Here is a 23,330-nt window from a genome sequence, read left to right as displayed (position 1 = left end):
CTCATTGCCTTTTTTCTACTCTCTAGTTCTGCTTTGGTAGCTTCAATCTTCTGATTTTTAAAATACAGTATTTGTATTTAGATGGGAAAAGAATCCATTAACTTGTAAATATGAGATATCTAGGCCAGCAAACTGAAGGTAAAGTCTACCCATTCCCACCTTATGGCTTACCTTCATTTGCACATTACTTCTTAAAGATAAATTTAAAGGTCTATCAAGAAATTTCTCATAAATTTTTCACAGAAGTACTTTGGTTGGGTTCCAAGAGTATTCACAATGTTTTATTTCTAATGCTGCCACAACCCATTTAAAAAATAGTTTTCTCTGATTAATACTGTCTACATTTTTAACCTACAAGTGAAACGGTTCACTATATTTCCATTAAATTACTTGTTGGAAGCTGAAAAAGACATTTGAGTCACACCATTCAGTTTGATATCTGTAAAAACTTCAGTTTGTTTCCTCTATTTTTCATGTTGAAGAAACAATTTCGCAATTTTAAATCAAAGCCAACACTGCAGTGAGGAGAGCTTTTCTACTTTATTACAAAGAGAAGAAGCCTTTATGTGGTCAGAAAATACAAGATTGATCTTTTTTTCTCTTCCTATGAAACGCTGCTGTTCAAACAGCCAGAGTGAATTGTCTCAGTTCACTTCTTTAAGTCCCATCACATTCACTTGGGTATGGATGTCCTTGGCTGCTGAAAATCTGGCCCTTTTAGTGCACAGGGCGACAAAGTCCCCTGACCAGCAGTTCCAGAATGTCCCATTTTCATATATTGCATCCATGCACACCTCCTAAAAATGAGGTACAGCAGGGCAAACATTTTCCAAAATAGATGTCATATATATAATATATACACATTCGTACATACATACCTTTATTCATGTGATGTCCAAAAATTTAAAAAAAATGTACACATTTATTACAAAATCGTAACAAAGACTGGACAGTGTTTTGCTCATTCTGGAAAGATGAAGCTCAGTAATAACACAACCCTGGAAAACCATCCAGAGATTGTGGCAATATCTTTCTTCTAAGCAGTCAGATATTCTTGCATTAAGCTTGGCGAAACTGCCTTTCAAAAACAGAAGGGGAAGTAAAATGAAGGAAGCAGACCTTGCTCATCTTTCCAAATGAAATACGAGAAGGATCTTCACATAAAAATGCACAAACATTTGTTATTTTATTACCAATAGTGTTACAATGAACAATGTAAAATTTGTGGTCTAATTTTCTTGAGTCTTTTGTGGGTTTTCTTTTTTACATTTTAGAAACTATGGTAAACTTCTGTCAGTGTATTTGCTTGTCTTTACAGACTCAAGTCTGTCTGCTGGCAAAAAAGGAAATAAATGAAAAAATTCAGACCCTGCTCAAACTAGAGAAAAACAAATTACAAATTTAGTTGTTGGGCAGCACATAATTAGTAAGGCAGGACCTCAAATGGTGACCCTTTGCATAAGCCAATTGCCATATCCTCAAGGAATTAAAACCAGGGTGCCTGAGCCACATCAGTTCTGCAGTTATGTTGAGTATTGTGCTGAGACAGCCATACCCCAAGAAAAGGGAAGTCTTTTTTTTTTTTTTTTTTTTTTTTAGAAGGCTTGCTGAGCAGGGTTGTAGTTGAAGGTGGATGGCAGGTGAGGCCGTTCTTCTAATTTGTCATATTCCAGATGGAACTCCTATAAAAACAAATTCAAGAATTTAGATATCTTCCCCTTTTCATTTTACATTATTGTCAAAATACATTTTACTATAAAAATAAATACCCAATATATATGAATCAACATCAACACAGATACACCGTTTTTCCTCTACATAAAATACAGCTTGAAGAAAAATAATGTGCTGTAGTTTCTAATCGATGAGTACAAAAATACAGACAGGCTTTCTGTGTGTAAGTCAAGAGACTACTAATGGACCATTTGACACTGAAATGTTGTGTATTGTTTTTAACTTAAAAAAAGAGGGGGAAATTACTGTATCTCTAAATCACTGGAAATTACAGGATATTTAAAATAAAGCCCCCTTCAATGAAGTATAAAAACCTAAAGATTCATTTTGTCCATGAAAAAAGTTTAGAAATAATTTTCCAATTTGTCTTTATTACATTTATATTAAAAAATACGCAAGGCCAGGCGCGGGGGCTCACATCTGTAATCCCAGCACTTTGGGAGGCTGAGGCAGGCGGATCACGAGGTCAGGAGATCAAGACCATCGTCACCAATCAACATGGTGAAACCCCGTCTGTACTAAAAATACAAAAATTAGCTGGGTGTAGTGGTGCACGCCTGTAGTCCCAGCTACTCGGGAGGCTGAGGCAGGAGAATCGCTTGAACCCGGCAGGCAGAGGTTGCAGTGAGCTGAGATTGCACCACTGCACTCCAGCCCAGGTGACACAGCAAGACTCCGTCTCAAAAAAAAAAAAAGAAAAAAGAAAAACACATAAAGTTATTCTAACCTCATTAAAATCTGGGGAAAACAATGAACTTAAAACTCACACATCACTAGATTTGCATTTCACAAACCCCAAACCCTGACTCAAATATAAATCAACTGCCACCGAAAACTAGACAATGGTTCTGCTGTAGGAACATTTGAAAACTAGATAGCAGCTCATTTTAATCAAACTTTCAAAATACTATATTAACTTCATGAGTTTTAAAATTTAAGAATGGTGAAATAATTTCTTCATACTTTCCACCCAAGATCAAGAATAGAGATGCAGAATAGCTATGTATATTAGAAAAAAATGCAAACAACAAAAAATACCTCTGCAACCCCAATAAGCAAGAGGCTCTAAAAGCCTCTTACCAATTCTACCATCTGAATTAGCACAAATTACTGCATAATCCAACTTAAAGAATTATGAAGCTTAATATGTATTATGTATTAAAGATTAAGCCAACAAGTGACATTAGCTACCATGGATTAACATATTTTACCTTATCTGTCTAGTTTCAAACTGATTCCATGATGAGTCTTTCCATTATTAAAGTAAAATGAAAAACTAGACTATAATGATCAAATTTTAAGATGGAACACCAAGTATTTAAAAGATATTACATTTAAATAAATTTAAAGACATTACAGACCTAATAGCAGAATTTATTGAAAGCCTAATATGTGCTAAAATTAGACACACAGATAATTTTATTCTAATCTTTATAATAATTCTGTAAAGCAGATATTATTTTCATTTTGTACCCGAAGAAAGTCAGGCTTACAAGTAACTTGGCCAAGTCATACAGTAAGTGGCACACCTAGCATTAGGATCCAGACCCATGTGACAAAAAGCCTCCATGTGACAAAAAGCCTGTGTCTTTTGTAGTGTAACACAACATTTTTTTAGTCCAAGATCCAAAACAGATTCATTTACTTCATTACACGACAATCCAGAAATGCTGAAAAAATTCAGTCCCCTTCTCTCTTGGCATAAGGTGAAGAAAAAGGAGAAAAAAAAATCAGTCCCCTGACAGTTTATAAAGAAGGTACACCATGGTGACTTTAGCCTGAAAAGGTTGACTTCATGTGACTGGTACAGCAATTAAGGCACAGACGTTATTTGCTTATCAGTAAAAATTAGCAAACACCAGAATCACCACCACAACCACGACATCCTGCCCTAATGCACTGTGTAGCACTACTCTCCCCCTCCCAGCCCTGGCTAGGAATTAAAATAATTTTATTGCTTGGTTCAAGTTGACTATCTGAATTCGTGAATAAAATTTGTTCCTATCATTCTTCTGAAATTAAAATTGGCATTTTTGTTTTCAAAATGTGTAGTTACAGGGAAAAAAAAGTCTAATTGTAACTTCCACAAAGTGATAAGTTATACTGAATAAGTTAACTAAAATTTTTCACGTTGGTGAACTACAATGTATTACTAGGAATTCAAACTAGATTAACTTTATCAATGTACATTTTCCCCTAGAAAAATACAGTTTAAACCTAAGGAGCATAAATAACTTTGATATAGAGATTTAGAAATTTTGATATAGAGATCAGAGATTTAGAAATTACATAGGTAAAATTTTGCCTTCCACATTTTAAAATCTTGTTTTCCACATACTTTTATTCTTCTTAAAATACAGAAAAGTTACTTTGATTACTGGTAACACCATTTGCATGTTTATGTTATATATACACACACATACTACACACATGCACATCCTCATACATACTGTAGGAGCAAGTGTCTATCTACTTTGTATACTACCTACAACTTGGAATAGTGCCAAGCCCCTAATAGATGTGTAATTAACATATGATGAATAAACACAAGCGTTCTTCCTTTGTTTTAGGAACAAAACATTTAATTTTTCTAATATTATCAAATGATACATTAGAGGGTCTATGTATATATTTGCTTTTAGTGGAAAAAAAAGGATTTCTAGATTATAATATAATGATTGCAAAGGCTAGAAAGAGTTCCAAATACTTTTTAGACAACTTTTTCATACCTTAGTTCTTCTATTAATAAAATTAGGCTATGTATTCTCCAAAGGTTACTTGTTCAATTCAAGCAAAACTGAATGCACTGGATTCATATAGTCAAATAATATTATACAAACATTAATGTAATCACTGATCTAGTTATGTAGAGAAACATACACTGCAGAAGTGTTTTCTCAAATTCTTATGAAATGTCAGCTTTTTCTTACCTACATGTTGAGTATCTCTTATCTGAGATTTTGCTTATTCTGGGAACAGAAGTGTTTGGAATTTTGGAATATTTATACAAATAAAATGAGGTATCTTGGGGATGGGACCCAAGTCTAACCATGAAATTCATTTATGTTTTATATATACCTTACTCACATACCCTGAGGGTATGTGAATTTATACATACCCTCATTTATACAAATGTTACTAAGTTTATACATTTAACATTTATACAATGTTACTAATACTTTGTGCAGAAATTAAGGTTTGTTTACACTGTACACTGAACCATCAGAAAGCAAAGGTGTCGGGTATGGAATTTTCCACTTGTGACACCATGTTGGCATTCAGAAGTTACAGATTTTGGAGTATTCAGGTTTTAGATTTTTGAATCAGAATGCTCAACCTGTGTAATAAATCCCTATTAACTTAAATTTTAGGAAGTAGCAAAGTATCTTAAATACAGTTATTAGAAATAATCTTTGAAGAAAAGTACATATTACTAAAGTATATGGATGTACTAATATGTAACTGTGAAATTAATGAAAAATCACATTTATATCAGACTGTGACATAAAAAATCTTAACTGTTAGAAATCCTGATAGATCCACAAGGTCAAATTAGGCCAAAAGACTTCTTAAATTTTAAGTCTTTGAGAAAGCTACTGATAATAACGCAGTATTTATTTATATATATTATATATATTATATATTTATATATATAATACATCATATATTTATATATATTATATGTAATATGTTATATATAATATATTATATATTATATATAAAACATAATTTAGCTCAGTTTTATCTATCTCGTGTACAGTTAAGCTTTTGTCTTTATCTTTAAATTTTTTAACTGTGATGTGAAAGGCTACTGATAATAAGGCAGCCTCTATCACCTAAAAATTAACTGTGGAAGAAATTATTTAAAAAATTTAATGCAGGAAGATTATATATACTATCTAAATTGCTGCAAATTTAAAATTAGTAAAATACGAGTAATTCCAGCAAAACGACACAGGAGAACATGGCCTGCTAAATAGTTAATAAGTATCTAAAAGGAAAGAATAAGCAAAATACAATGTTAAATTAAAAAAAAACAGAGATAGGATCTGGCTCTGTCACCTAGGCTGGAGTATAGTGATGCAATCACAGCTCACTGCAACCTTGAACTCCTGGGCTCAAGCAATCCTCCGACCTCAGCCTCCCAAGTAGCTAGGACTACAGGAGCACACCACCACACCTGGCTATGTTTCTCTCTCTCTCTCTCTCTCTCTTTCTATAGAGACAGAGTCTTGCTATGTTGCCCAGGCTGATCTTGAACTCCCGGCTTCAAGTGATCATCTTGCCTCATTCTCCCAAAGTGCTAGGATTACAGGCATGAGCCACCATGCCCACCCAATGTCAACATTTTAATGTATATATTATTGATTTACAGGAAATTCTGTAAATAAATAATGGATTGGATTCTAGAACTCAGGGTCACAAAATTTTTAGAGGATAAGAAATACTTCTGGTTTAGATTATCTAATCCCTTATTTAATATTACAATTATCTGAAAATAGTGATTTGGGGAAAAATGCTCATACAAAATATTATGAATGGACATAAAATATTATGAATGGACTCCAGGATTATGGTGTAGACCAGTTCAGTACCTTTCAAGAACTCCATATCAGCTATTATTTAAAATATTAATTCATACTGTAGGCTTCTTACAATGAATTGAGGTTATTTAATATACGTTCTTTAACTGTGAATAGTAAGGCACACCCACTTTACAGATGGGGACTCAAGTTAACTTGGGACATGACGTATTAATGGATTTTCTATAATTTGATGAAGGCTGTCAATAAATATATTCATGAACAGGTCCCAGATTTCTTAATTACTAATCAATATTCTGGGAAAGCACTGAACACATCCTTTAAAAATTTTTTTGAAAAATTTATTCCGTGAATATAATGCAACTTCAAAATTTTAAGTGCATGTATTTGTATTTTAATATAACCAAGAGTGAGCTGCTCATTAATATCTTATTAATACCAACAATTCTGCCTGTTTTCATTACTATTAAAATAATTTTAAAGCGTGTCAGTGCAAGGTACCAACAAACTATTACCTTGAAAGAGATTTCTGAGGGAGTAAGTTAATGATATTATTTTTCACATTTTTCACATCACAGTTAAAAAATTTAAAGACAAAAGCTTAACTGTACATGAGATAGATAAAATTGAGCTAAATTATGTTTTATATATAATATATATAAAATATGTAAATCCATATTTAAATAGATACAATTTTCCTTAAAATGACATTTACCTGATTGAGGAATTGCTTTTGCTGGAAATTAAAGGAGTCCTACATTAATGTTAACATTGTTTTCTAAATATTTAACTTCATAAGAACTTAATTCTGGAAAGCTGATTTTCTCACAAGTTGATTTCTTCATACATATATCTAACTAAAATTTAACTAAAATTATGTAGCTGTTTACTGAAAATATCCACCCCTTTTTAGATATGTAAGTTTGGAATAATTTACAATAATATTGAGCAAAAATGTTCAAATTGAATGGAGAAAACTTCAGTTCTTTCTTAATAAAATTTTTTTCTTCTTCCAAAGATTTTTTGACTCCTGTAGCATCATCTAATCCACAGGTTCTTTAAATATAGTTCTGGACCAAGACCAGCATGTCATCACTGGCGTCACTTAGGAGCTTGTTAGAAATGCAATTCTCAGGCCCCACCCACAGACTCATTGAATCATAAACGATGGAGGTATGGTCCAGAAATTTGTGTTTTAACAAGTTTTCCAAGTAATTCTGATACAAGCTATAGTTTGAGAACCAATGATCTAACCTAATTAACAATCAGCTCTAATTTTTTCATCCTTGCAAAAACAGTAGCTGTAATAATGATGATAAAAACAATAGCTATAAACTACAACTACCACCATGTATCAAATACCCAACATGTGCCAAGCACTGTACTCAGCATGTGTGTGTATATAAATATATATGCAATCTCATTTAATCTTCATAAAAACTTAGAGGAAAATCTCACCTCAATTTTACAAAAGAGGAAACAGGCATGAAAAAGAAAATTGTAGAAGGTCAAAGCATAAATAACAGCAACAGGAGTTAAATTCAAATCCATGATACAAAGGCTATCGCTTTCTATTATATACTATATACCTTAAAAAGCAGGTAACATATACAATAGCTCAGGCACTATTTTTAATTAATGTGATTATTTAACTAAAAGGTTAACTCATAAATATGCCTTCCGAAAACACAATAATCACATAAATTAGAACTGTTAAAATAATTCAAATACAAAATACAGTATGTGGACTTGGTCGAGAAGTAAAGACATTTACCACTGAGAAACATCTAAAAAAAAAAAAAGATTTAATTTCTTACGTGGAGCTTATTTGGTGTTGTCTGTTAGGGGACATCTGTTTTTTTTTTTTTTTTGAGACGGAGTCTCGCTCTGTCGCCCAGGCTGGAGTGCAGTGGCGCGATCTTGGCTCACTGCAAGCTCCGCCTCCCAGGTTCACGCCATTCTCCTGCCTCAGCCTCCCGATAGCTGGGACTACAGGCACCCTCCACCACGCCCAGCTAATTTTTTTTTGTATTTTTAGTAGAGACGGGGTTTCTCTGTTAGCCAGGATAGTCTTGATCTCCTGACCTCATGATCCACCTGCCTCAGCCTCCCAAAGTGCTGGGATTACAGGTGTGAGCCACCGCGCCTGGCCTTTTTTTGAGTTTTAGATGAAATCTTGAGATGTAAACATTTTTGTGATAAATATCTGGTAGGCATTTTACACTGTCTTAAAATGTTTTACCTTTTAAAATAATCATTTTAGTAAAGCAGATTCAAAACTACAAACAAAAAAACAAATTGACAACTAAAAAATTGTCCAAAGAACTGTCAGAAACATTTTTCTGCTGTTTAAATTTATTTAAAACAAACAAATTTAACTCTTTAATTTATATTCCTAAGAATCATTGATAGAAAATGTATCAGAAAAATCATGGAGTTGTGAAATCAGATAATATGGCTTATATTCTCTACCAGGCAGACTAAATAAACACAAGGTACTACACAAGTATGAAATATGCATTGACACTGATGAAAATTTTGCACATGGGACAGTTAGAAAGGCGTTTAAGTGACAAAAAGTTGCAAAACCAAAATAAAATAATCAACATTCCTCCATAGCCGATTTCTCCCCATTATTTAGCAAAATAGTCACAGAAATAGTCATGGTTAACGCCTGTAATTTTCTTTCTTAAAATTACTTGCAAATAAACATTCAGGTGTATTTCCTGCAACTAGTCCAAGTGTAAAAAGCCTGTTTATATACTGCTTTTAGAAAAATCTCATCCTTGCTTAAAGTTACAAAAATATAAAAATATATGACTGGGGTTGCAAGAGAGTATCTTTATTTTACAAAGCAGTAGACACAAAAAATATTTCAAATGTTACCAAGGCTTATGCAAAATTACAAAATCTCTTACTAAATTCAATAATGTAACTATCAGTGAAACCAATTGTTTTGGGACACTCTTCTAAGAGTGTCAAGCCAAGGAGATGGAATGAAAGAGTTGGCAAATATGTGGCACATTACTGGAATTGGATGTATTGGTACTTATAAACAGATAAAAGAGGACACTTCTTTTTTCAAGTTTAGATTTATACATTTGCACATGGAAAAAAATATACCTTAGCTACTTTCCTCCAGTTAAGACAGTCAAAGAAGTAATATGTTCCCCTCTCATAGGTATTGGTTTTCATTGTTGGCTCCATGCCTGGTGCCCTGGTAATCCATACTCGTTCTTCTTTGTGGTATCTCCAATCACGGTTAAAACTTCAATTTTTAAAAGAAAAGATAATTAACTTTTTCCTGTGGCTTACATCAAACATGTTCTACATTTTGTAAAGCTTTCCTCAGGAAAAAAAAAAAATTACACATAAAATAAATAAATACGAATGCTTCCTACTCATTTATTGTAAGTTATTAAATACAACCGTATTGAAATATAGAAAAATTATTTCTTAATTTGTCCAGAAGGCACACTAATTAATACACACACTTTTATTTAACTGAAGACACTTTTTATACAAACAAGGATTTTAAAAGTTTTATAAGCAATGTGATAAAAACATAGGCAGACCAAATAAAGACACAATGTGTTACAAAAACTTCACTCCTTTCTTGCTTTTCTTAACACTCAAAAGAAATTCAGGTATCTCCAACTATTTGCATTATTTGATAAGGAACTAAATACAAAGTATTATTTGAATTAATTGTGTAAATTCCACATAATTTTTAAGTATCTTGAAAATAGAGCATTTTGAAAAATTATACTAATATTTTTTATTAAAATTTCAGATTCTAAATTCTCAAAAGCTAAGAGAAAATCCATTACAATTCATAAAAGAATCGATGAGAATTTACACTACTTATAAACTAAGGAAGTAACATCCAGAGGAGGTAATGTCCCACAAAATAAACCTCCATGTAAAGAAATGCTTTCCTACCAACGTCATGAGGTAGTTTTTAAGACATAAATAAGATATGAAAACAGAACTGCCAGTGATAGATGAATGAGTGCCTGAATGTATTTATTTACTTATGAACAATTAAAAGGAACAACAGGTAATAATCTCTATTCTCACAAAAATGAAGGAAAAACATAAGGGAAAAATCCTCTCAGTTGTAAAATGAAACGAAACAATTCATTATCAACATAGTGAATTTTATACTTTAAACTATTTGATCCAAAGCCATTTATAGAAATGTTATTAAAATGTTACGAAATACTTAAATTTGTGAAAAGGTCTCCCAATCATAAGGTCATAAATAATTACTAAGTTACTCTATAGTAAACATGATAAATATAATTGTCTATTGATAACAAAATGTGTTGCCAACTGTACATTTGAGTAACGACAGAAAATTTTAGAGCATCAGGTAAATACAGAACTGCTCAGGGAAAAAATATCAATGAACCAATTTCTTTACATTAATATTTGTTTAAATTGGCCAATAGACTGCTGATAATGAAAATGTGGACTTTAATCAGCACTTCAAAACATACAACAAATATGCACAGTGCCTTGCTTATAGTAATGTTTATGAAATGATGAAATTCAGTATCTAATTATTTATACATATGGTTCCACAAGGAATAAAAACTATAGTCATGAATCATATCATATAATTCACATATTTACAAAAATTAGATTCACCAAATCCATGAGTTATGTCAATTCTGTCTTCTTACAAATCTGGCATTTATTAATTATTTTTAGAGACAGGGTCTTGCACTGTCAGCCATACTAGAGTGCAATGGCACAATCATAGCTCGCTGAAACCTCAAACTCCTGGGCTCAAGCGATCCTCCTGCTGTAGCCTCCCAAGTAGCTAGGACTATATAGATGTGTGCCACCACACCTAGGTAATATTTTTCTTTATTTTTTGTAGAAATGTGGTCTTGGTATGTTGCCCAGGCTGTCCCTAACTGCTAGCCTCAAGTGATCTGTCCACCACAGCCTCCCAAAGTGCTGGGATTACAAGTGTGAGCCACCGCACCCAGCTTCAGCATTAAGTTTGAAATTCTTTTTATGTATATAGATTATGAAGCCATGGTTAAGGTATCGTTTTAATCTAAATTAAATTCACTTTAATAATGTAAAAATAAATTTCTTGATGGAGAAATAGTTCCATTTAAAGATAGCCATCATCACTTAAAGAAAGATGTTTTCAGCATGGTCAAGATCCACTATAATACAAAAGTGATTAAAATACTTTGAACATACAGCTCCACTGCAGCTAAAAGTTGTAATACGTCTCCTCCGTTCATGTAATAGAGATAGAAGAGAAGGTCTTCACCATATCGGCCAAGTTTTATTGCAGCCAGCTGAAAAAGAAAAATAACTTATTCTGAAATATAAAACAAATCTGCAAATCCTAATATATAGTTGCTACTACTAAAGTAAAAATGGAGAGATAAACAGAAACTCCCCACTTTGTAGTAGATAAATGTTATTACATGATTACACAGATAGGTAGTTACGATTCTAAAAGGGAATTTCCTCATTTAAATGACTGAAGTCATTTAAACAATTATTTCTGATACATCTATTTGATATGCTGATTGGAGGAAAAGCTCAATAAAAACTTCCAAGCAAGATCCACTACAAGGATTTAATACCCAATGGGGAAACGATGCTAACAACAGCATTGTGCTCAGAGATCTAGGACTTGTATTCAAGTCCTGGTTTTATTACTCATTAATATGACTGTGTCCTAGTCATTTAACATCTCTTAGCTTTACTTGTCAAATGTGGACAGTGATACCTACAAGGGTTACTAAGAAAGTAAATAAAAATGAGTGAAGGTATATGAAAGCACCTTGTAGAGTGCCAAATATATAGACGGCTTATAAAAAGTGTTAAACTGAATCTATACCTGACAGTGATTCACAAGTCAGTTGTATGCTTTCAGCAAATCACAGATGATGAATACAAAAATCATAAAGAAATGGCTTTTTAGTTTGTTTAAATAGATGCCTGAAAGATGATTGCTTTACATTTCTCTCCCCAGGGTAGAAACATAACTGCCTACCAAACTGTAAAACATAGATTCAATAGTCTCAAATTTTCACATTTAAATAAACCTTAAAAGTGTCCCCAAACAACATTTTTATCTCATTATTTGATCCTATATCGAAATACTTATTTGGTTATTACACATTCTCTGAATGTAATTTTTCTCTCCACTCATGTTATACCTATTCAGGCAGCAGCCCCAATGTGACAAATTCTCCTAAATTAGTATTTCTCAAATTGGCAATAAGAAAAGGTTCTGGAACACCTGGCTAATTGGAATGAAAGAGCTCTATAGTGGAGGTGGGAGCAAATCACACAATCCACAAATAGAAAATAGGAGACCTCTCCATCTCGTACTTCTTGCCTTCCATCTACTCAAGTATTAGAAGACATTGAGAAAAGTATCCCTTTACTTGCCTGTCCACAACATCAACATCCACTTGACCACAGAACTGTAAGGCACACTCAGAATGCTGTTGTATATATACACATATACATATATATTTATACATAAATATATAACAAAAATCTATTTTTTCACTAAATTGTAGTTTCCCAAGGCTAAAATTTAGATCTCATTGTGAATATTTTTTGGTTATAGAAACAAACTCTCAGTTCTTCTAAAGCAAAAAGTGCCACCATTTTCTTTCTTAGATTGAAAAAAGAGAGATTAAGCGGTAATCTGTTGTTAATCATTACTTTAGAATTAGAATTTTAGGTGATTTAAAAAAATGGAAATGAAAAAATACAGAGAAAAGTCAAAAGTCATAAATAGTTTTTAAAGATACAGACCATCTCATTAAAAACACTGTATCTGTAATACTTGTAAAGAAAATCTTTTTACTGGTAAGGTCATAAAATAAGATTATCAGAAGGAAATTTATCAAATGTTCCAATCTAGTTTATTCCCATCAACTGCGGTTATGGTTGTAACCTGTTGTTAAATATAAGAATTTTTATTTTTTACCAGTCCTAACATTTACCATTTAACAAGTTAACATGGACATATGAAAGCATATCCCTGAGACTATTACTAATTATTTCAAAAATAGTATGCTGCCTGAACTGAAAAGCACGTGAAAAATAGATAAATTCATGCTGACTGAGTAGAATAATAAACTACACTCACCTTATCCCTAATGTGAATGTTCGTTAAGTACTCAGATGGAACATGGAAGTCTGGATAATAAAATGAAAAAAGCCTTATTAACTGATTCTCAGTTGTAAATTTCTTTTTAAAAGGTCTAAACACAAATAGATTCTCCTACCTATGTCTTGAGGTCGACAAGGTGAAGATGCCCAGGGAGACGCAAATTTGGGGTAGAGATTTCTGAATAAGGAGGAAAAGGAAACATTTTGAAATCCAGAAAAACAGATTTCTAATTTTATTTCAGGAAAAAACAAAGACTCCAAATGTAAAATGACCATCTTTACTTCTAATTCCCTTACTTGGGTTTACTGACTTATACAGAAGCAAATGAAGATTGTGTGTTTGTGTGTGTGTGTCTGTAAAATACGATAGGACTCCTTCCCTCAGTATTCTCGCAATACAGTATAAAGAACACAACATATCACAATATACAAAACATACGATTAAAAATTTTCTACTTTTACTTGATTTCAACTCAAGATGCTTTAAATTCTTCAATACCACGCTCCCAATTTAAATTAAATTTTAAATAAATTTCCCATTTATTTATGTGGCAAGAAGAAAAATGAGTATTTGCAAAAGTTTAAATTCATCAAATATTTATTGAGTGCCTATTATATGCCTGGCACTGTTCTAGGAGCTTACGACACATCAGTGAACAAAACAAGATCACTGACAACATGAAACTTACTTTCTGGTTGAGGATGGTGGAATGGAGGCAGGCAGACAAAATCAATTAACAGAATAAATAAATAAACAATGGCCCATGTTAGAGGGGAACTGGGAGGGGAGACTGGATGCATAATTATTAAATAGGGTGGTCAGTTAGGTTTCATTAAGGTGGTCAGATCTGAAGATTTGAAGGCTATGAGGGACATAGTCATATTAATTATCTGGCAGAAGACTCTTCTAGTCGGAGGGAACTGCTAGAGCAACTAAGGCAGGGACATTACTGACATGTTTGAGATATAACAAGGTGGCCAATGAAGCTGGAATACAGTGAACAAAGGGAAAAGCTGTTGAGGTGGGGTTAGGGGACAAACAATAATCATGTAAGACCTTGTAGGCCTGTAAAGATTTGGGGTTTCTGGTCAGGCGTGGTGGCTCACACCTGTAATTCCAACACTTTGGAAGGCCATTTGAAGTGAGGAGTTCGAGACCAGCCTGGCCAACATGGTGAAATGCCGTCTCTACTAAAAATACAAAAATTAGCTGGGCATGGTGGCACATGCCTGCAATCCCAGCTACTCAGGAGAATCGCTTGGACCTGGGAGGCGGAGGGTGTAATGACCCGAGATTGCATCACTGCACTCCAGTCTGGGCGACAAGAGCAAGACTCTGTCTCAAAAAAAAAAAAAAAAAAAAAAAAAAGTTTTGGGGTTTTTAATCGTAATGAAACCACAAACATTTACAGGGTGTTGAGCAGAGGAGTAATTTATTAAAAAAGGATTGTCTTGGTTGTTATATGAAGATTGTATGGGAAGGGGTATAAGGACAATCAGGGACCCCCAGTGACTGGCTAATGGAGTATTCAGGCAAGAGAGAATGATTCAAACAATGGTGGTAGCAGTTAAAAGTAGTGAGCTCTGGTTAGATTCTGTATATATTTTGGGAAAAGCCTGATTATGGGGTATAAAAGAAAGAGGAGTTAAGAATAATGTCAAGTTTCTGGAAGTAAAGAGTTACCACTAACTGAGATCGCAAAGGCTGTAGACAGAATTAAGTTGGGGGGTGATCATTCAAGAAATATTTAAATGGCAATTGAATGTAGAAATCTCAAACTCAGAAGTGTGGAATGGAAACATATGTTTGGAATTCCTCAATATATATGGTATTTAAAACAATAAGACTAGAAAAGATCATCAAGGATGTAAATGCAGAGAAGAGGAATGACACAAAGAGGTCAAGAAGAAAAGGAGGAGGTACCAGCAAAGGAAACTGAAAAAGATCAACCAGTGAAGATGAGGTAAAAATGGTGCTCTCAAATTCAAGTACAAGAATGTGTATCAAGGAGCAAGAGTTCCTCCAAGTGACCACTGAATTTAATAACATGAAGGTCATTTGGTGACCTTGATAAAAGCAGCTTTAGTGAAGTGGCAGGGACAAAATTCTGACTGAAATGGGCTTACCAGAGAATGGGAGACCAAGTTGGAGAAATGGAGATGACGCTTTGAAAAGTTTCACTTCAAAGGGACATAAAGAAATGGGAAAGTAACTTACAGAGGAGGTTGGATCAAAGGAAGATTTTCTTCTAAGATGAGAGAAGTAACAATGTATTTCTATGTGATGAAAATGACCCAACAAAGTGTGAAAATCTGTTGTAAGTAGAACGCATGGGTCAATTATGGTAATAGGGTGGAAAACAAGAATAACGTAGGTGTAGGTGGCTGTAGGTAGTCAGATTTGTTGGCTAGACTGTGCTAAATGTGCTCTTCTAATTGCTTCCATCTTTCTTAGTACAGTAAAAGTGAGGAGCAAGATCATCATTTGATAGTAAGAATAAGGAGAAAAGGTATTGGGGCATGCAGAAGTGTATGATAGTTGCATAAGAGAGCAAAAGAGTAAATGGACTAAGCATGCAAGGTATAATTATTACTGGTAGAATTAAGAGCCTACTTTTGAGGTTCCTGGGCATGAAAATAAAGGAAGACCAGGCAGTGATATCATGTGTTTTTCTCTAGCAGAGCTAGAGGAATGAAATAGGCAGGAATGAAATAGGCAGAATGAAATAGACAGAAACAATCATTACTGTAGCTTTTGGCCATGCAAGTATAACAACATGAGAAAATAGCAAAGTAGTCATGGGATATGTAAATGAACAATTATGACTAACCACAGAATTTCATGGGTAAGAAGGGAGTTGAACACAGGGGAAGAGAGATGGGGATGTGGAAGAACAGTTAAAACACTGAAGAATCAATAGATTGAAGGTCCCAATGGAGTGAAATGATTACAGGAATCACAGTACTAGAAGAAGAGAAATAGAAAATAGAAAGTGGAAGTTGGAAAGCATGCGAGCTCAGATTTTAAAATTGAGAGACTGCGGTTACTAACAACGACTAGGTCAAAGGGATAACTAAAGGAGTGGCTGAAGTATACTACAGGACAAAAATTCCTGGAGGAAAGAAATTCAAGGAGCTGAGATTTCAGGATTCTGGAAAGAGTGTGTGTGTGTGTGTGTGTGTGTATACACACATACATACACACATATATACATGCACGTGCATGCACACACACACATAAAATGCGAAATTATAAAAGGAATACTGCAGAGTGACAGTGATCTAAGAGCTAACTTGAATGGGAATGACCCAGAGAATCGGCAGATTACAATGAGTAGCAGTAGGTGAGATAATTTGATGCCATGATATTAAAAACTGGAAGTCTGAAGAGGTATTATATACAGACATCGGAAAACAGAAAAAACTTACTCAGGAGAGTTCAGATTGAGGCCTAATGTTGTTAAGTCACTTCCTAATGCAAGATGTACCATTCCTGGGTCTGTCTCTGCTGCCCTGATAAATGTTAACAGGCCAATCATTCCAAATTGGTCCGTCACCATCCCTTGAGGAATGTTAGTAACCCGACCTGGGTAGAAAAACACAGTTGCTTTTATTTTCAAGAAAAAGTTAAAAAAAAAAAAAAAAGCATTCTATAATATCTTTGACATAGATTTCTAGAGTCCCACCATCAGGTAACACCTGGATCCCTTTTTTCTGCTGGTTATTATTTTGTGTTGTTGAACTTTTATCTCCAGGGAATTTGGGTCCATCTGTACTTGAAGTTGTCTTGCCAGATGTATTCAAATTCTAGAACAAAAAAAATTAAATGTGACATTAAAATTTGTTAAGTATACAAATTCAAGTTCACATATTAATACCCTGCTATTTATTCTTTATTACATTTAAATTGGTAGTAAATTATTACCTGTTTTTCAAGTTCTATAGAAAATTGTTTCCATCATTGTTCCATGGTATACAAATAAATCCTATATCATCCACATTTGAGTATTTAAAGAAAAAGAAATCAAGGGAAAATATCTTATTTATCTCAGATCTTCAGTCACAGAAAAAAAAATCTATCTCTTTCTCAGGTCTTTATGCTCTGGGATACACTTGAAGTTACACTCCTCAATGCTTTCATGTAAAAGAGAAACTAAATATAGTATATTACCTAAAATCACCAAAGCTACCTCGAAGATAAGTTAGACATACAAGCTTTAAAACTTTGTACTTATTTTAATTCTTACCAAACAATCTTCTTTATCAATTATTTTAATAATATATAAACTCCCATCACACACAGAGAAAAGCTATTTTCAGTGAAATGTGGAAGAAATAAACATATTTGTTAAGTCAGAAAGAAGAAGCTGAGTTGGTTGAATCAACACAGGTATAAAAATGTGTATAAATTCTTCAAGGAGAAAACTTACTCAAGAAAAACACAGCTCCTTAGAAGGCTATATTATCAAACTTCATGGGATCCAGCTGACAGGGACTACAATAAAAGTCTAAATTAACTCTGAGAAGTTCAACAGAAATTTGCAAACCTATATGAAATAGGAAAAAAATAGGCTATCTTCTAAGTTATAAAGCTTTTCCACATTCTTCAGAAGTTAGATTATTACAGATATCAAGATAAAACAGTTTTGTAATAGTATTTAGTAAGTAACTGTTAATATAAGAGAAATCTGAAGGGAAAAACTACATCACTCACATACACACTTCTCAGTTACTTACAGATTTACTGTCATCATTACTTGATGTTGGATCTTTATAGCTGGAGCCTGGTAATGCTGGAAAATCTTCATTGTGTATTGAGAAGTCCTGGGATTGTTCATTTGCTGGTTTTGTTACCATTCCAACTATGTAATGAAAATAATCCGGAGAATTGCAATTGATATTTATGATATTTTGCTACAGATTATAAAGTTAACTTTCCTCACGATAATACACCAAAAGGTTTCTTTTTTTTAATGCTATGAAAGCGCACTTCCAAAAATTAGTATCCAGGGTAACAATGAAGAACTAAATTTTCATTTACTGATTAATAACTCAACATACAAAATAATACAAGGGAAATCAACAGTAATCCTGTACATCTAATGTCATGCATAGGTGCTTAAAAATTTAATTTGATATTGGATTATTAACAATTTTGGTTTAAAAGCTTGTTTTATTTAAATATTTGACTAGATATTATAAATACCAGTTAACTCTCAAATACAAATGAACAAAATAAAATTTAAAAGAATATGTCAGTATTCTACTTGAAAGCGACTTACAGAGTGAGCAAATTGCAATCAATTATAAAACAACTCCATATTATTTCAGATTTTCTTGGACTCCATGTTATAGATGTAAAACATGCAAGAACTGGGAAATAATCCTCCCACTATACTTGGCATTAGTCGGGCCCTTATTGGAGAACAATATCCAGTTTGGGGCTCCACAATTCAAGAACGATATGGAGAAACTAGAGATGGTCCAAGGAGAGCAACGGGAATGATTAAAGGGATGAAAAAATGGACCTATGAGGAAAGGTTAAAAACATTAGAGTCTGAACTGAGAATCAAGTAGCTAGGTACTCAACTTCCAGGGCAGATCATTTTTTTTTTATTTTGGGAAGACTAATTTGGAAACTTTAGAATATAAACAATAAATTTTTCCCTTCTTCATATACTGTTATTTGTATTCACATCTGAATGGCGCAGCAATCCTTCTTGGTTGAAAATGTGATCAAATATTAATTCTATCTTAAAATAATGGATGAACTGATTCTTTTAAATTCACCATTTTGTTACTGGTCTCTATCAGGTTTTCCCAAAAGAAAAAAACTATGTGATAAAAATAGTAGAGCTACATTGCTGTCACCGAATTTTCATGTCTACATTGTTATATTGTTATTGCATATGTTTCCTCTCCTTTATTTCCATTTATCCCTCATCAGCCAAATCTCTTATCTATTAGAGACAGTGAAAAAGGGTGATGAAGGATATTAATGGAGACCAAGAGTCTGCATAAGCTATACATGACCCACGAGCAATGGTTTTCAACAGGCAGGAATTTTTTTTCCCCAGGTGACATCTGCCAATGTTTGAAAACATTTGTGTCTGTCACAATAGAGGCTGTGGGGGTTAGAAACAGAGTGCTACTGGCATCTTATAGGCCAAGGCCAGGAATGTTGCTTAACATTCTATATAAACACAATAGCCCCCCACATTTCCTCTCTACAAAGAATTACCTGGCCCAAATGTCAACAGTGTGGAGGTTGAGAAAAACCTTGGCTCAGAAAAACATCTTCAGTGTATAGTCAGTCATTATTAATCATCAGAAATATATTATTTTGAAAAAATGTGTGATCAATTAAGGAGAGAAAAGGCAGACCACAAAATAAAACACTTAAGGTAAACTAAGGCAGGGATAACAGAAGAAAATAACTTCTGAATACCAATGAGGACTTCCTCTTGGGTTTTTGTACAAAGTTTTCCCATTTAACTTTGCTACCATGGTATTCCGGGAAGAAAAATCACTTTTATCAATTCTGAAAAAATTACACTAACCTGATTAGAAAATGCAAACATATATGTGTACACACACAAGCATATATATATGTACATGTAAATGCATGTGTGTGTGCAAATACAATGGAAACTTTCCACTGGCCATCATTAAAAAGCTTAATTACCATAAGGAGCTCTTCCAGCCAAGGGGTTTATTAATGGAGTTGGGTTACCACTTCCTTCCCTTCTGTTTCGGTCTGCTAATGCCGGGAAATCTGAAAGGTCCAATCCTGTCACATTTTCACTTCCATCTAAATAATAAGAAAGAACACTGGTTACTCATTCTACAAATATTTTTAAGAGATTATAAAAACCAACCATAATATAATTCGAAATGATTGTGCCTTCTTCCTAAATAATGCACGGCACTGTACTAGGTGTATGTAGGTGCTCAAAAGATACTTGCAGATTGATTTCATGTCAAAGAATTTCAGGAACAATTTAGCAAAGCAATACCCAACCAGTATTATAGAAACTCCAAATCCTAGAGATGTAACAAAGAGAATAAAAAGCATATATTTCCCCCATGGAAGATGGTAACCTAAAATTATAGCTTGTGAGCTAACAAGAGGGAGATTGTTACGATATAATTTGTCTTTTCATTATGCTCAGATGGAGGTTATATCTAGAATGCTTGAAGCCTCGGTTACACACAAATGGTGACAATGATAGTGCCTCCTGCAAATGGCCAGAAAGATAGCTGAGGCACAGGCAGTGAAGCAGAAGCCCTGAGGACTTCCACCTGTAACTGACCGCTTTCATATACAAACGTATGTGCGTGCCCATGGGCGCATTTTGAGGGTGGGGTACAACAGGGTGGCAGTAGGGTTCCCATATATGGTAAATGGGTAGGAAATACAGAAATATGATACAAAGCCCAGAAGTTTATATTACCTATTACACAGTAGGCGCTCAATAAATATATATAGAATAAATTAAATGTATTTTTGTTCATTTTAAGTTAAAACAATCAGCTGGCTTCCTTTAAAAATTAAAATTTAACCCAACTTCTCTACTTTGTCTATTTTAATCATCTCAATTTCTTAACTTTTTAGTATTCTTATAACCTTGGGTTCTTAATTTTTGAAGAAAACTTTCTACTATCCTTTTAGTCTGTGCTATAGCTTTTCTTTAATTTTTGTTTTACCATTTTCAATTTATTTTGCCACTTTCCAATTAATTTTTAGTTTTCTCCAAATTTCACAACTGTAAGAATCTCAAACAGTAACTGTTACCTCAAGATTACTTTGCTGACAGAAAAACAATAGACACCATTAATTTATTAACATTCAAAGACAGGTGACAATTTCAAATTACAAGGGTAAAGGATAAATCATTCATACCTGTTTACAAAAACTGCAGTTTATAAATTTATTTCTGCAGCTTAAGAACTTTGAATAAAAAAATTACCATTGAATAAGACAATAGAAATTAAAAATTTATATCCTGTTTCAATTTATAATTTCTCAAATTCTTTTGATTATAAATTAGTCATACATTTTGAATATACATAAACTTTTAATACATATCTTTAGGTCCTCCAAGATGGAATTTAAATTTGCCATATATTATTTGAGACTATGTTTTAGCCTAATAAAGTTAATAAACCCCCAATCTATGTTTTTATGAAAGAACTGGGAATTTTCCTAGCATAAAATACGCTTAGTTAAAACAGAATTTAAAAAACAATTCTCAAGTTTTATAGCACTGTATAAAACCATAATGCAGAATCTAAGATGGCACTGTCAGACATCTTTACTGTTAATTTATGTCACATTTAGAAAAAAACTACAATTAAACTATGATATGCAGAGATGCAGCCTGATTTCAAATACATTAAATTATGAAGAAATGTACATTTTAGAAACAATGGAATATAGTATTTCATACATCTTGAACACAAGCCACCACTTACAAATGCTAAAATTTGGAATCTTTTTTCAAAGCTTTTAATCTTGTGTGATTAATCTATGCTGCTGAGCATACATTAACATTTAGAAATTAAAAGCTCATAGCTACAAATGACATTTCCTTATTAAATCTTCTCTCGCCTCTACAAATGCTCCATTTCAGTGAGCATTCTTTTACCTTCCACTTCCTTTACATTTAATTCTGTCCAATAATGCTGTTCATTTTTGCTCCTATGATCATAACATCCTTTATTTCCTTTCTCAGGAAAGGGTCTGTAGGGTGGAGAAGGTAAAACCTAAAGCAAAATAGCAACAAAGCTTCCTGTTCTCTTCTATCTGAAGCAGTTGATAAAAGAAATAAACCAAAAGACTGAAGGAATTTTTTACTGTCAAAATCAGAGTTGGTTTTCCATGTAACTAAATTTTACACATAAAACTGGATAAACAATTCATAAAGGTTAAATGCCAACATTAGTATTATTAAAACTATTAAGAAAAAATGTAAGTGTTCCATACAATTTTAAAGGTTCTCTTCAATCTGGATCTCCACAGCCAGAATGTCATACCACCCAACCTAGTCTAAGCTATAGTTCTCACAGTGACAGGGCTGAGGACAGTAAAAGCTATGAAGCAAAATATTTTGAGGCATAAATACGAACTAAGTTAATGTGTAGGCTCTCTCCAGGTGTTAAGGAAATAATCCTGATGTTATAACACAAATTACTATGTTACCATGCCAAGTAAAAAAAATTTACATCTCTCTCAACTATTCACTGTATTGAATCCTATTCCTATTTTTCACTGAATTAAAATCTACCATCTAACATAATAAAAAATCCTACCATATTTAAAGACCAGTATGTTGAATTGCTTTATATTTCATAAATCTATCACACTTTTTGTAGGGTACTAGCTCCAGAATAAGCTTACCTGTTCCATTAAAAATGTTACTTGATAAGGAGTTATTCATTCCAAATGCCTGATTCCTGTTCATTCCAAATCCAGACATACTGGGTACATAGAAAATAGTTTTAGATATACATTAAGAACACTAACTTTCAGATGAAGAAAAACAGAAGTGTATATTTTTGGTCTCTTCATATAAAATAACAATATGTTTCAAAACCAACACTAATATTATTTTTCTGAATCTATTCTTTATCTTTACTTGAAAACTTCTCTAAAGTCTTTCCATGAACAAATGAGAACCAGAATATTTTAGGCAGATTAGTTAAAAAACAAAAACTCAAAAATTTATATATGAACCTTGAGGAAAACAGATTCAGGGCACCATTTTGTGTACTTGAAGAGCCAACTTCCTGGATTACCTAGCCTCAAAAATATGCAGGTTAGTGTTAAGATTATTCTTGCTAAATAGTTGTTTTTCTTCTTTACTGGTAAAGCTTGCAAATATT

The 23,330-nt window shown here is 33.1% G+C and overlaps 1 protein-coding gene across 9 annotated transcripts in view; it reads right to left on the bottom strand.

Moving 5' to 3' along the window:
- Positions 1–521: 521 nt before the first annotated feature.
- The window catches only part of CNOT2 (CCR4-NOT transcription complex subunit 2), a 111,655-nt gene continuing 88,846 nt past the window's right edge, over positions 522–23,330 (bottom strand). For 8 of the 9 annotated variants that reach the window (XM_055238329.2, XM_063614217.1, XM_055238331.2 and 5 more), the window contains 10 exons: positions 22,846–22,925; positions 20,131–20,256; positions 18,183–18,307; positions 17,132–17,252; positions 16,875–17,031; positions 13,562–13,623; positions 13,423–13,472; positions 11,502–11,602; positions 9,402–9,546; positions 522–1,682 (listed from right to left, as the gene is read on the bottom strand). In XM_055238329.2, the coding sequence (XP_055094304.1) occupies positions 1,596–1,682; positions 9,402–9,546; positions 11,502–11,602; positions 13,423–13,472; positions 13,562–13,623; positions 16,875–17,031; positions 17,132–17,252; positions 18,183–18,307; positions 20,131–20,256; positions 22,846–22,925 (1,054 nt within the window). In that variant the 3' untranslated portion in view covers positions 522–1,595. The remainder of the gene's footprint in view (positions 1,683–9,401; positions 9,547–11,501; positions 11,603–13,422; positions 13,473–13,561; positions 13,624–16,874; positions 17,032–17,131; positions 17,253–18,182; positions 18,308–20,130; positions 20,257–22,845; positions 22,926–23,330) is intronic. The other variant, XM_063614218.1, reaches the window with a different exon arrangement.

Source organism: Symphalangus syndactylus, chromosome 13, assembly GCF_028878055.3.
Source record: "Symphalangus syndactylus isolate Jambi chromosome 13, NHGRI_mSymSyn1-v2.1_pri, whole genome shotgun sequence".
In the NCBI taxonomy this organism is placed as follows: domain Eukaryota; kingdom Metazoa; phylum Chordata; class Mammalia; order Primates; family Hylobatidae; genus Symphalangus; species Symphalangus syndactylus.
The sequence above is the reverse complement of the archived record's forward strand: the minus strand, read 5'-3'. Positions and strand labels throughout refer to the sequence as shown.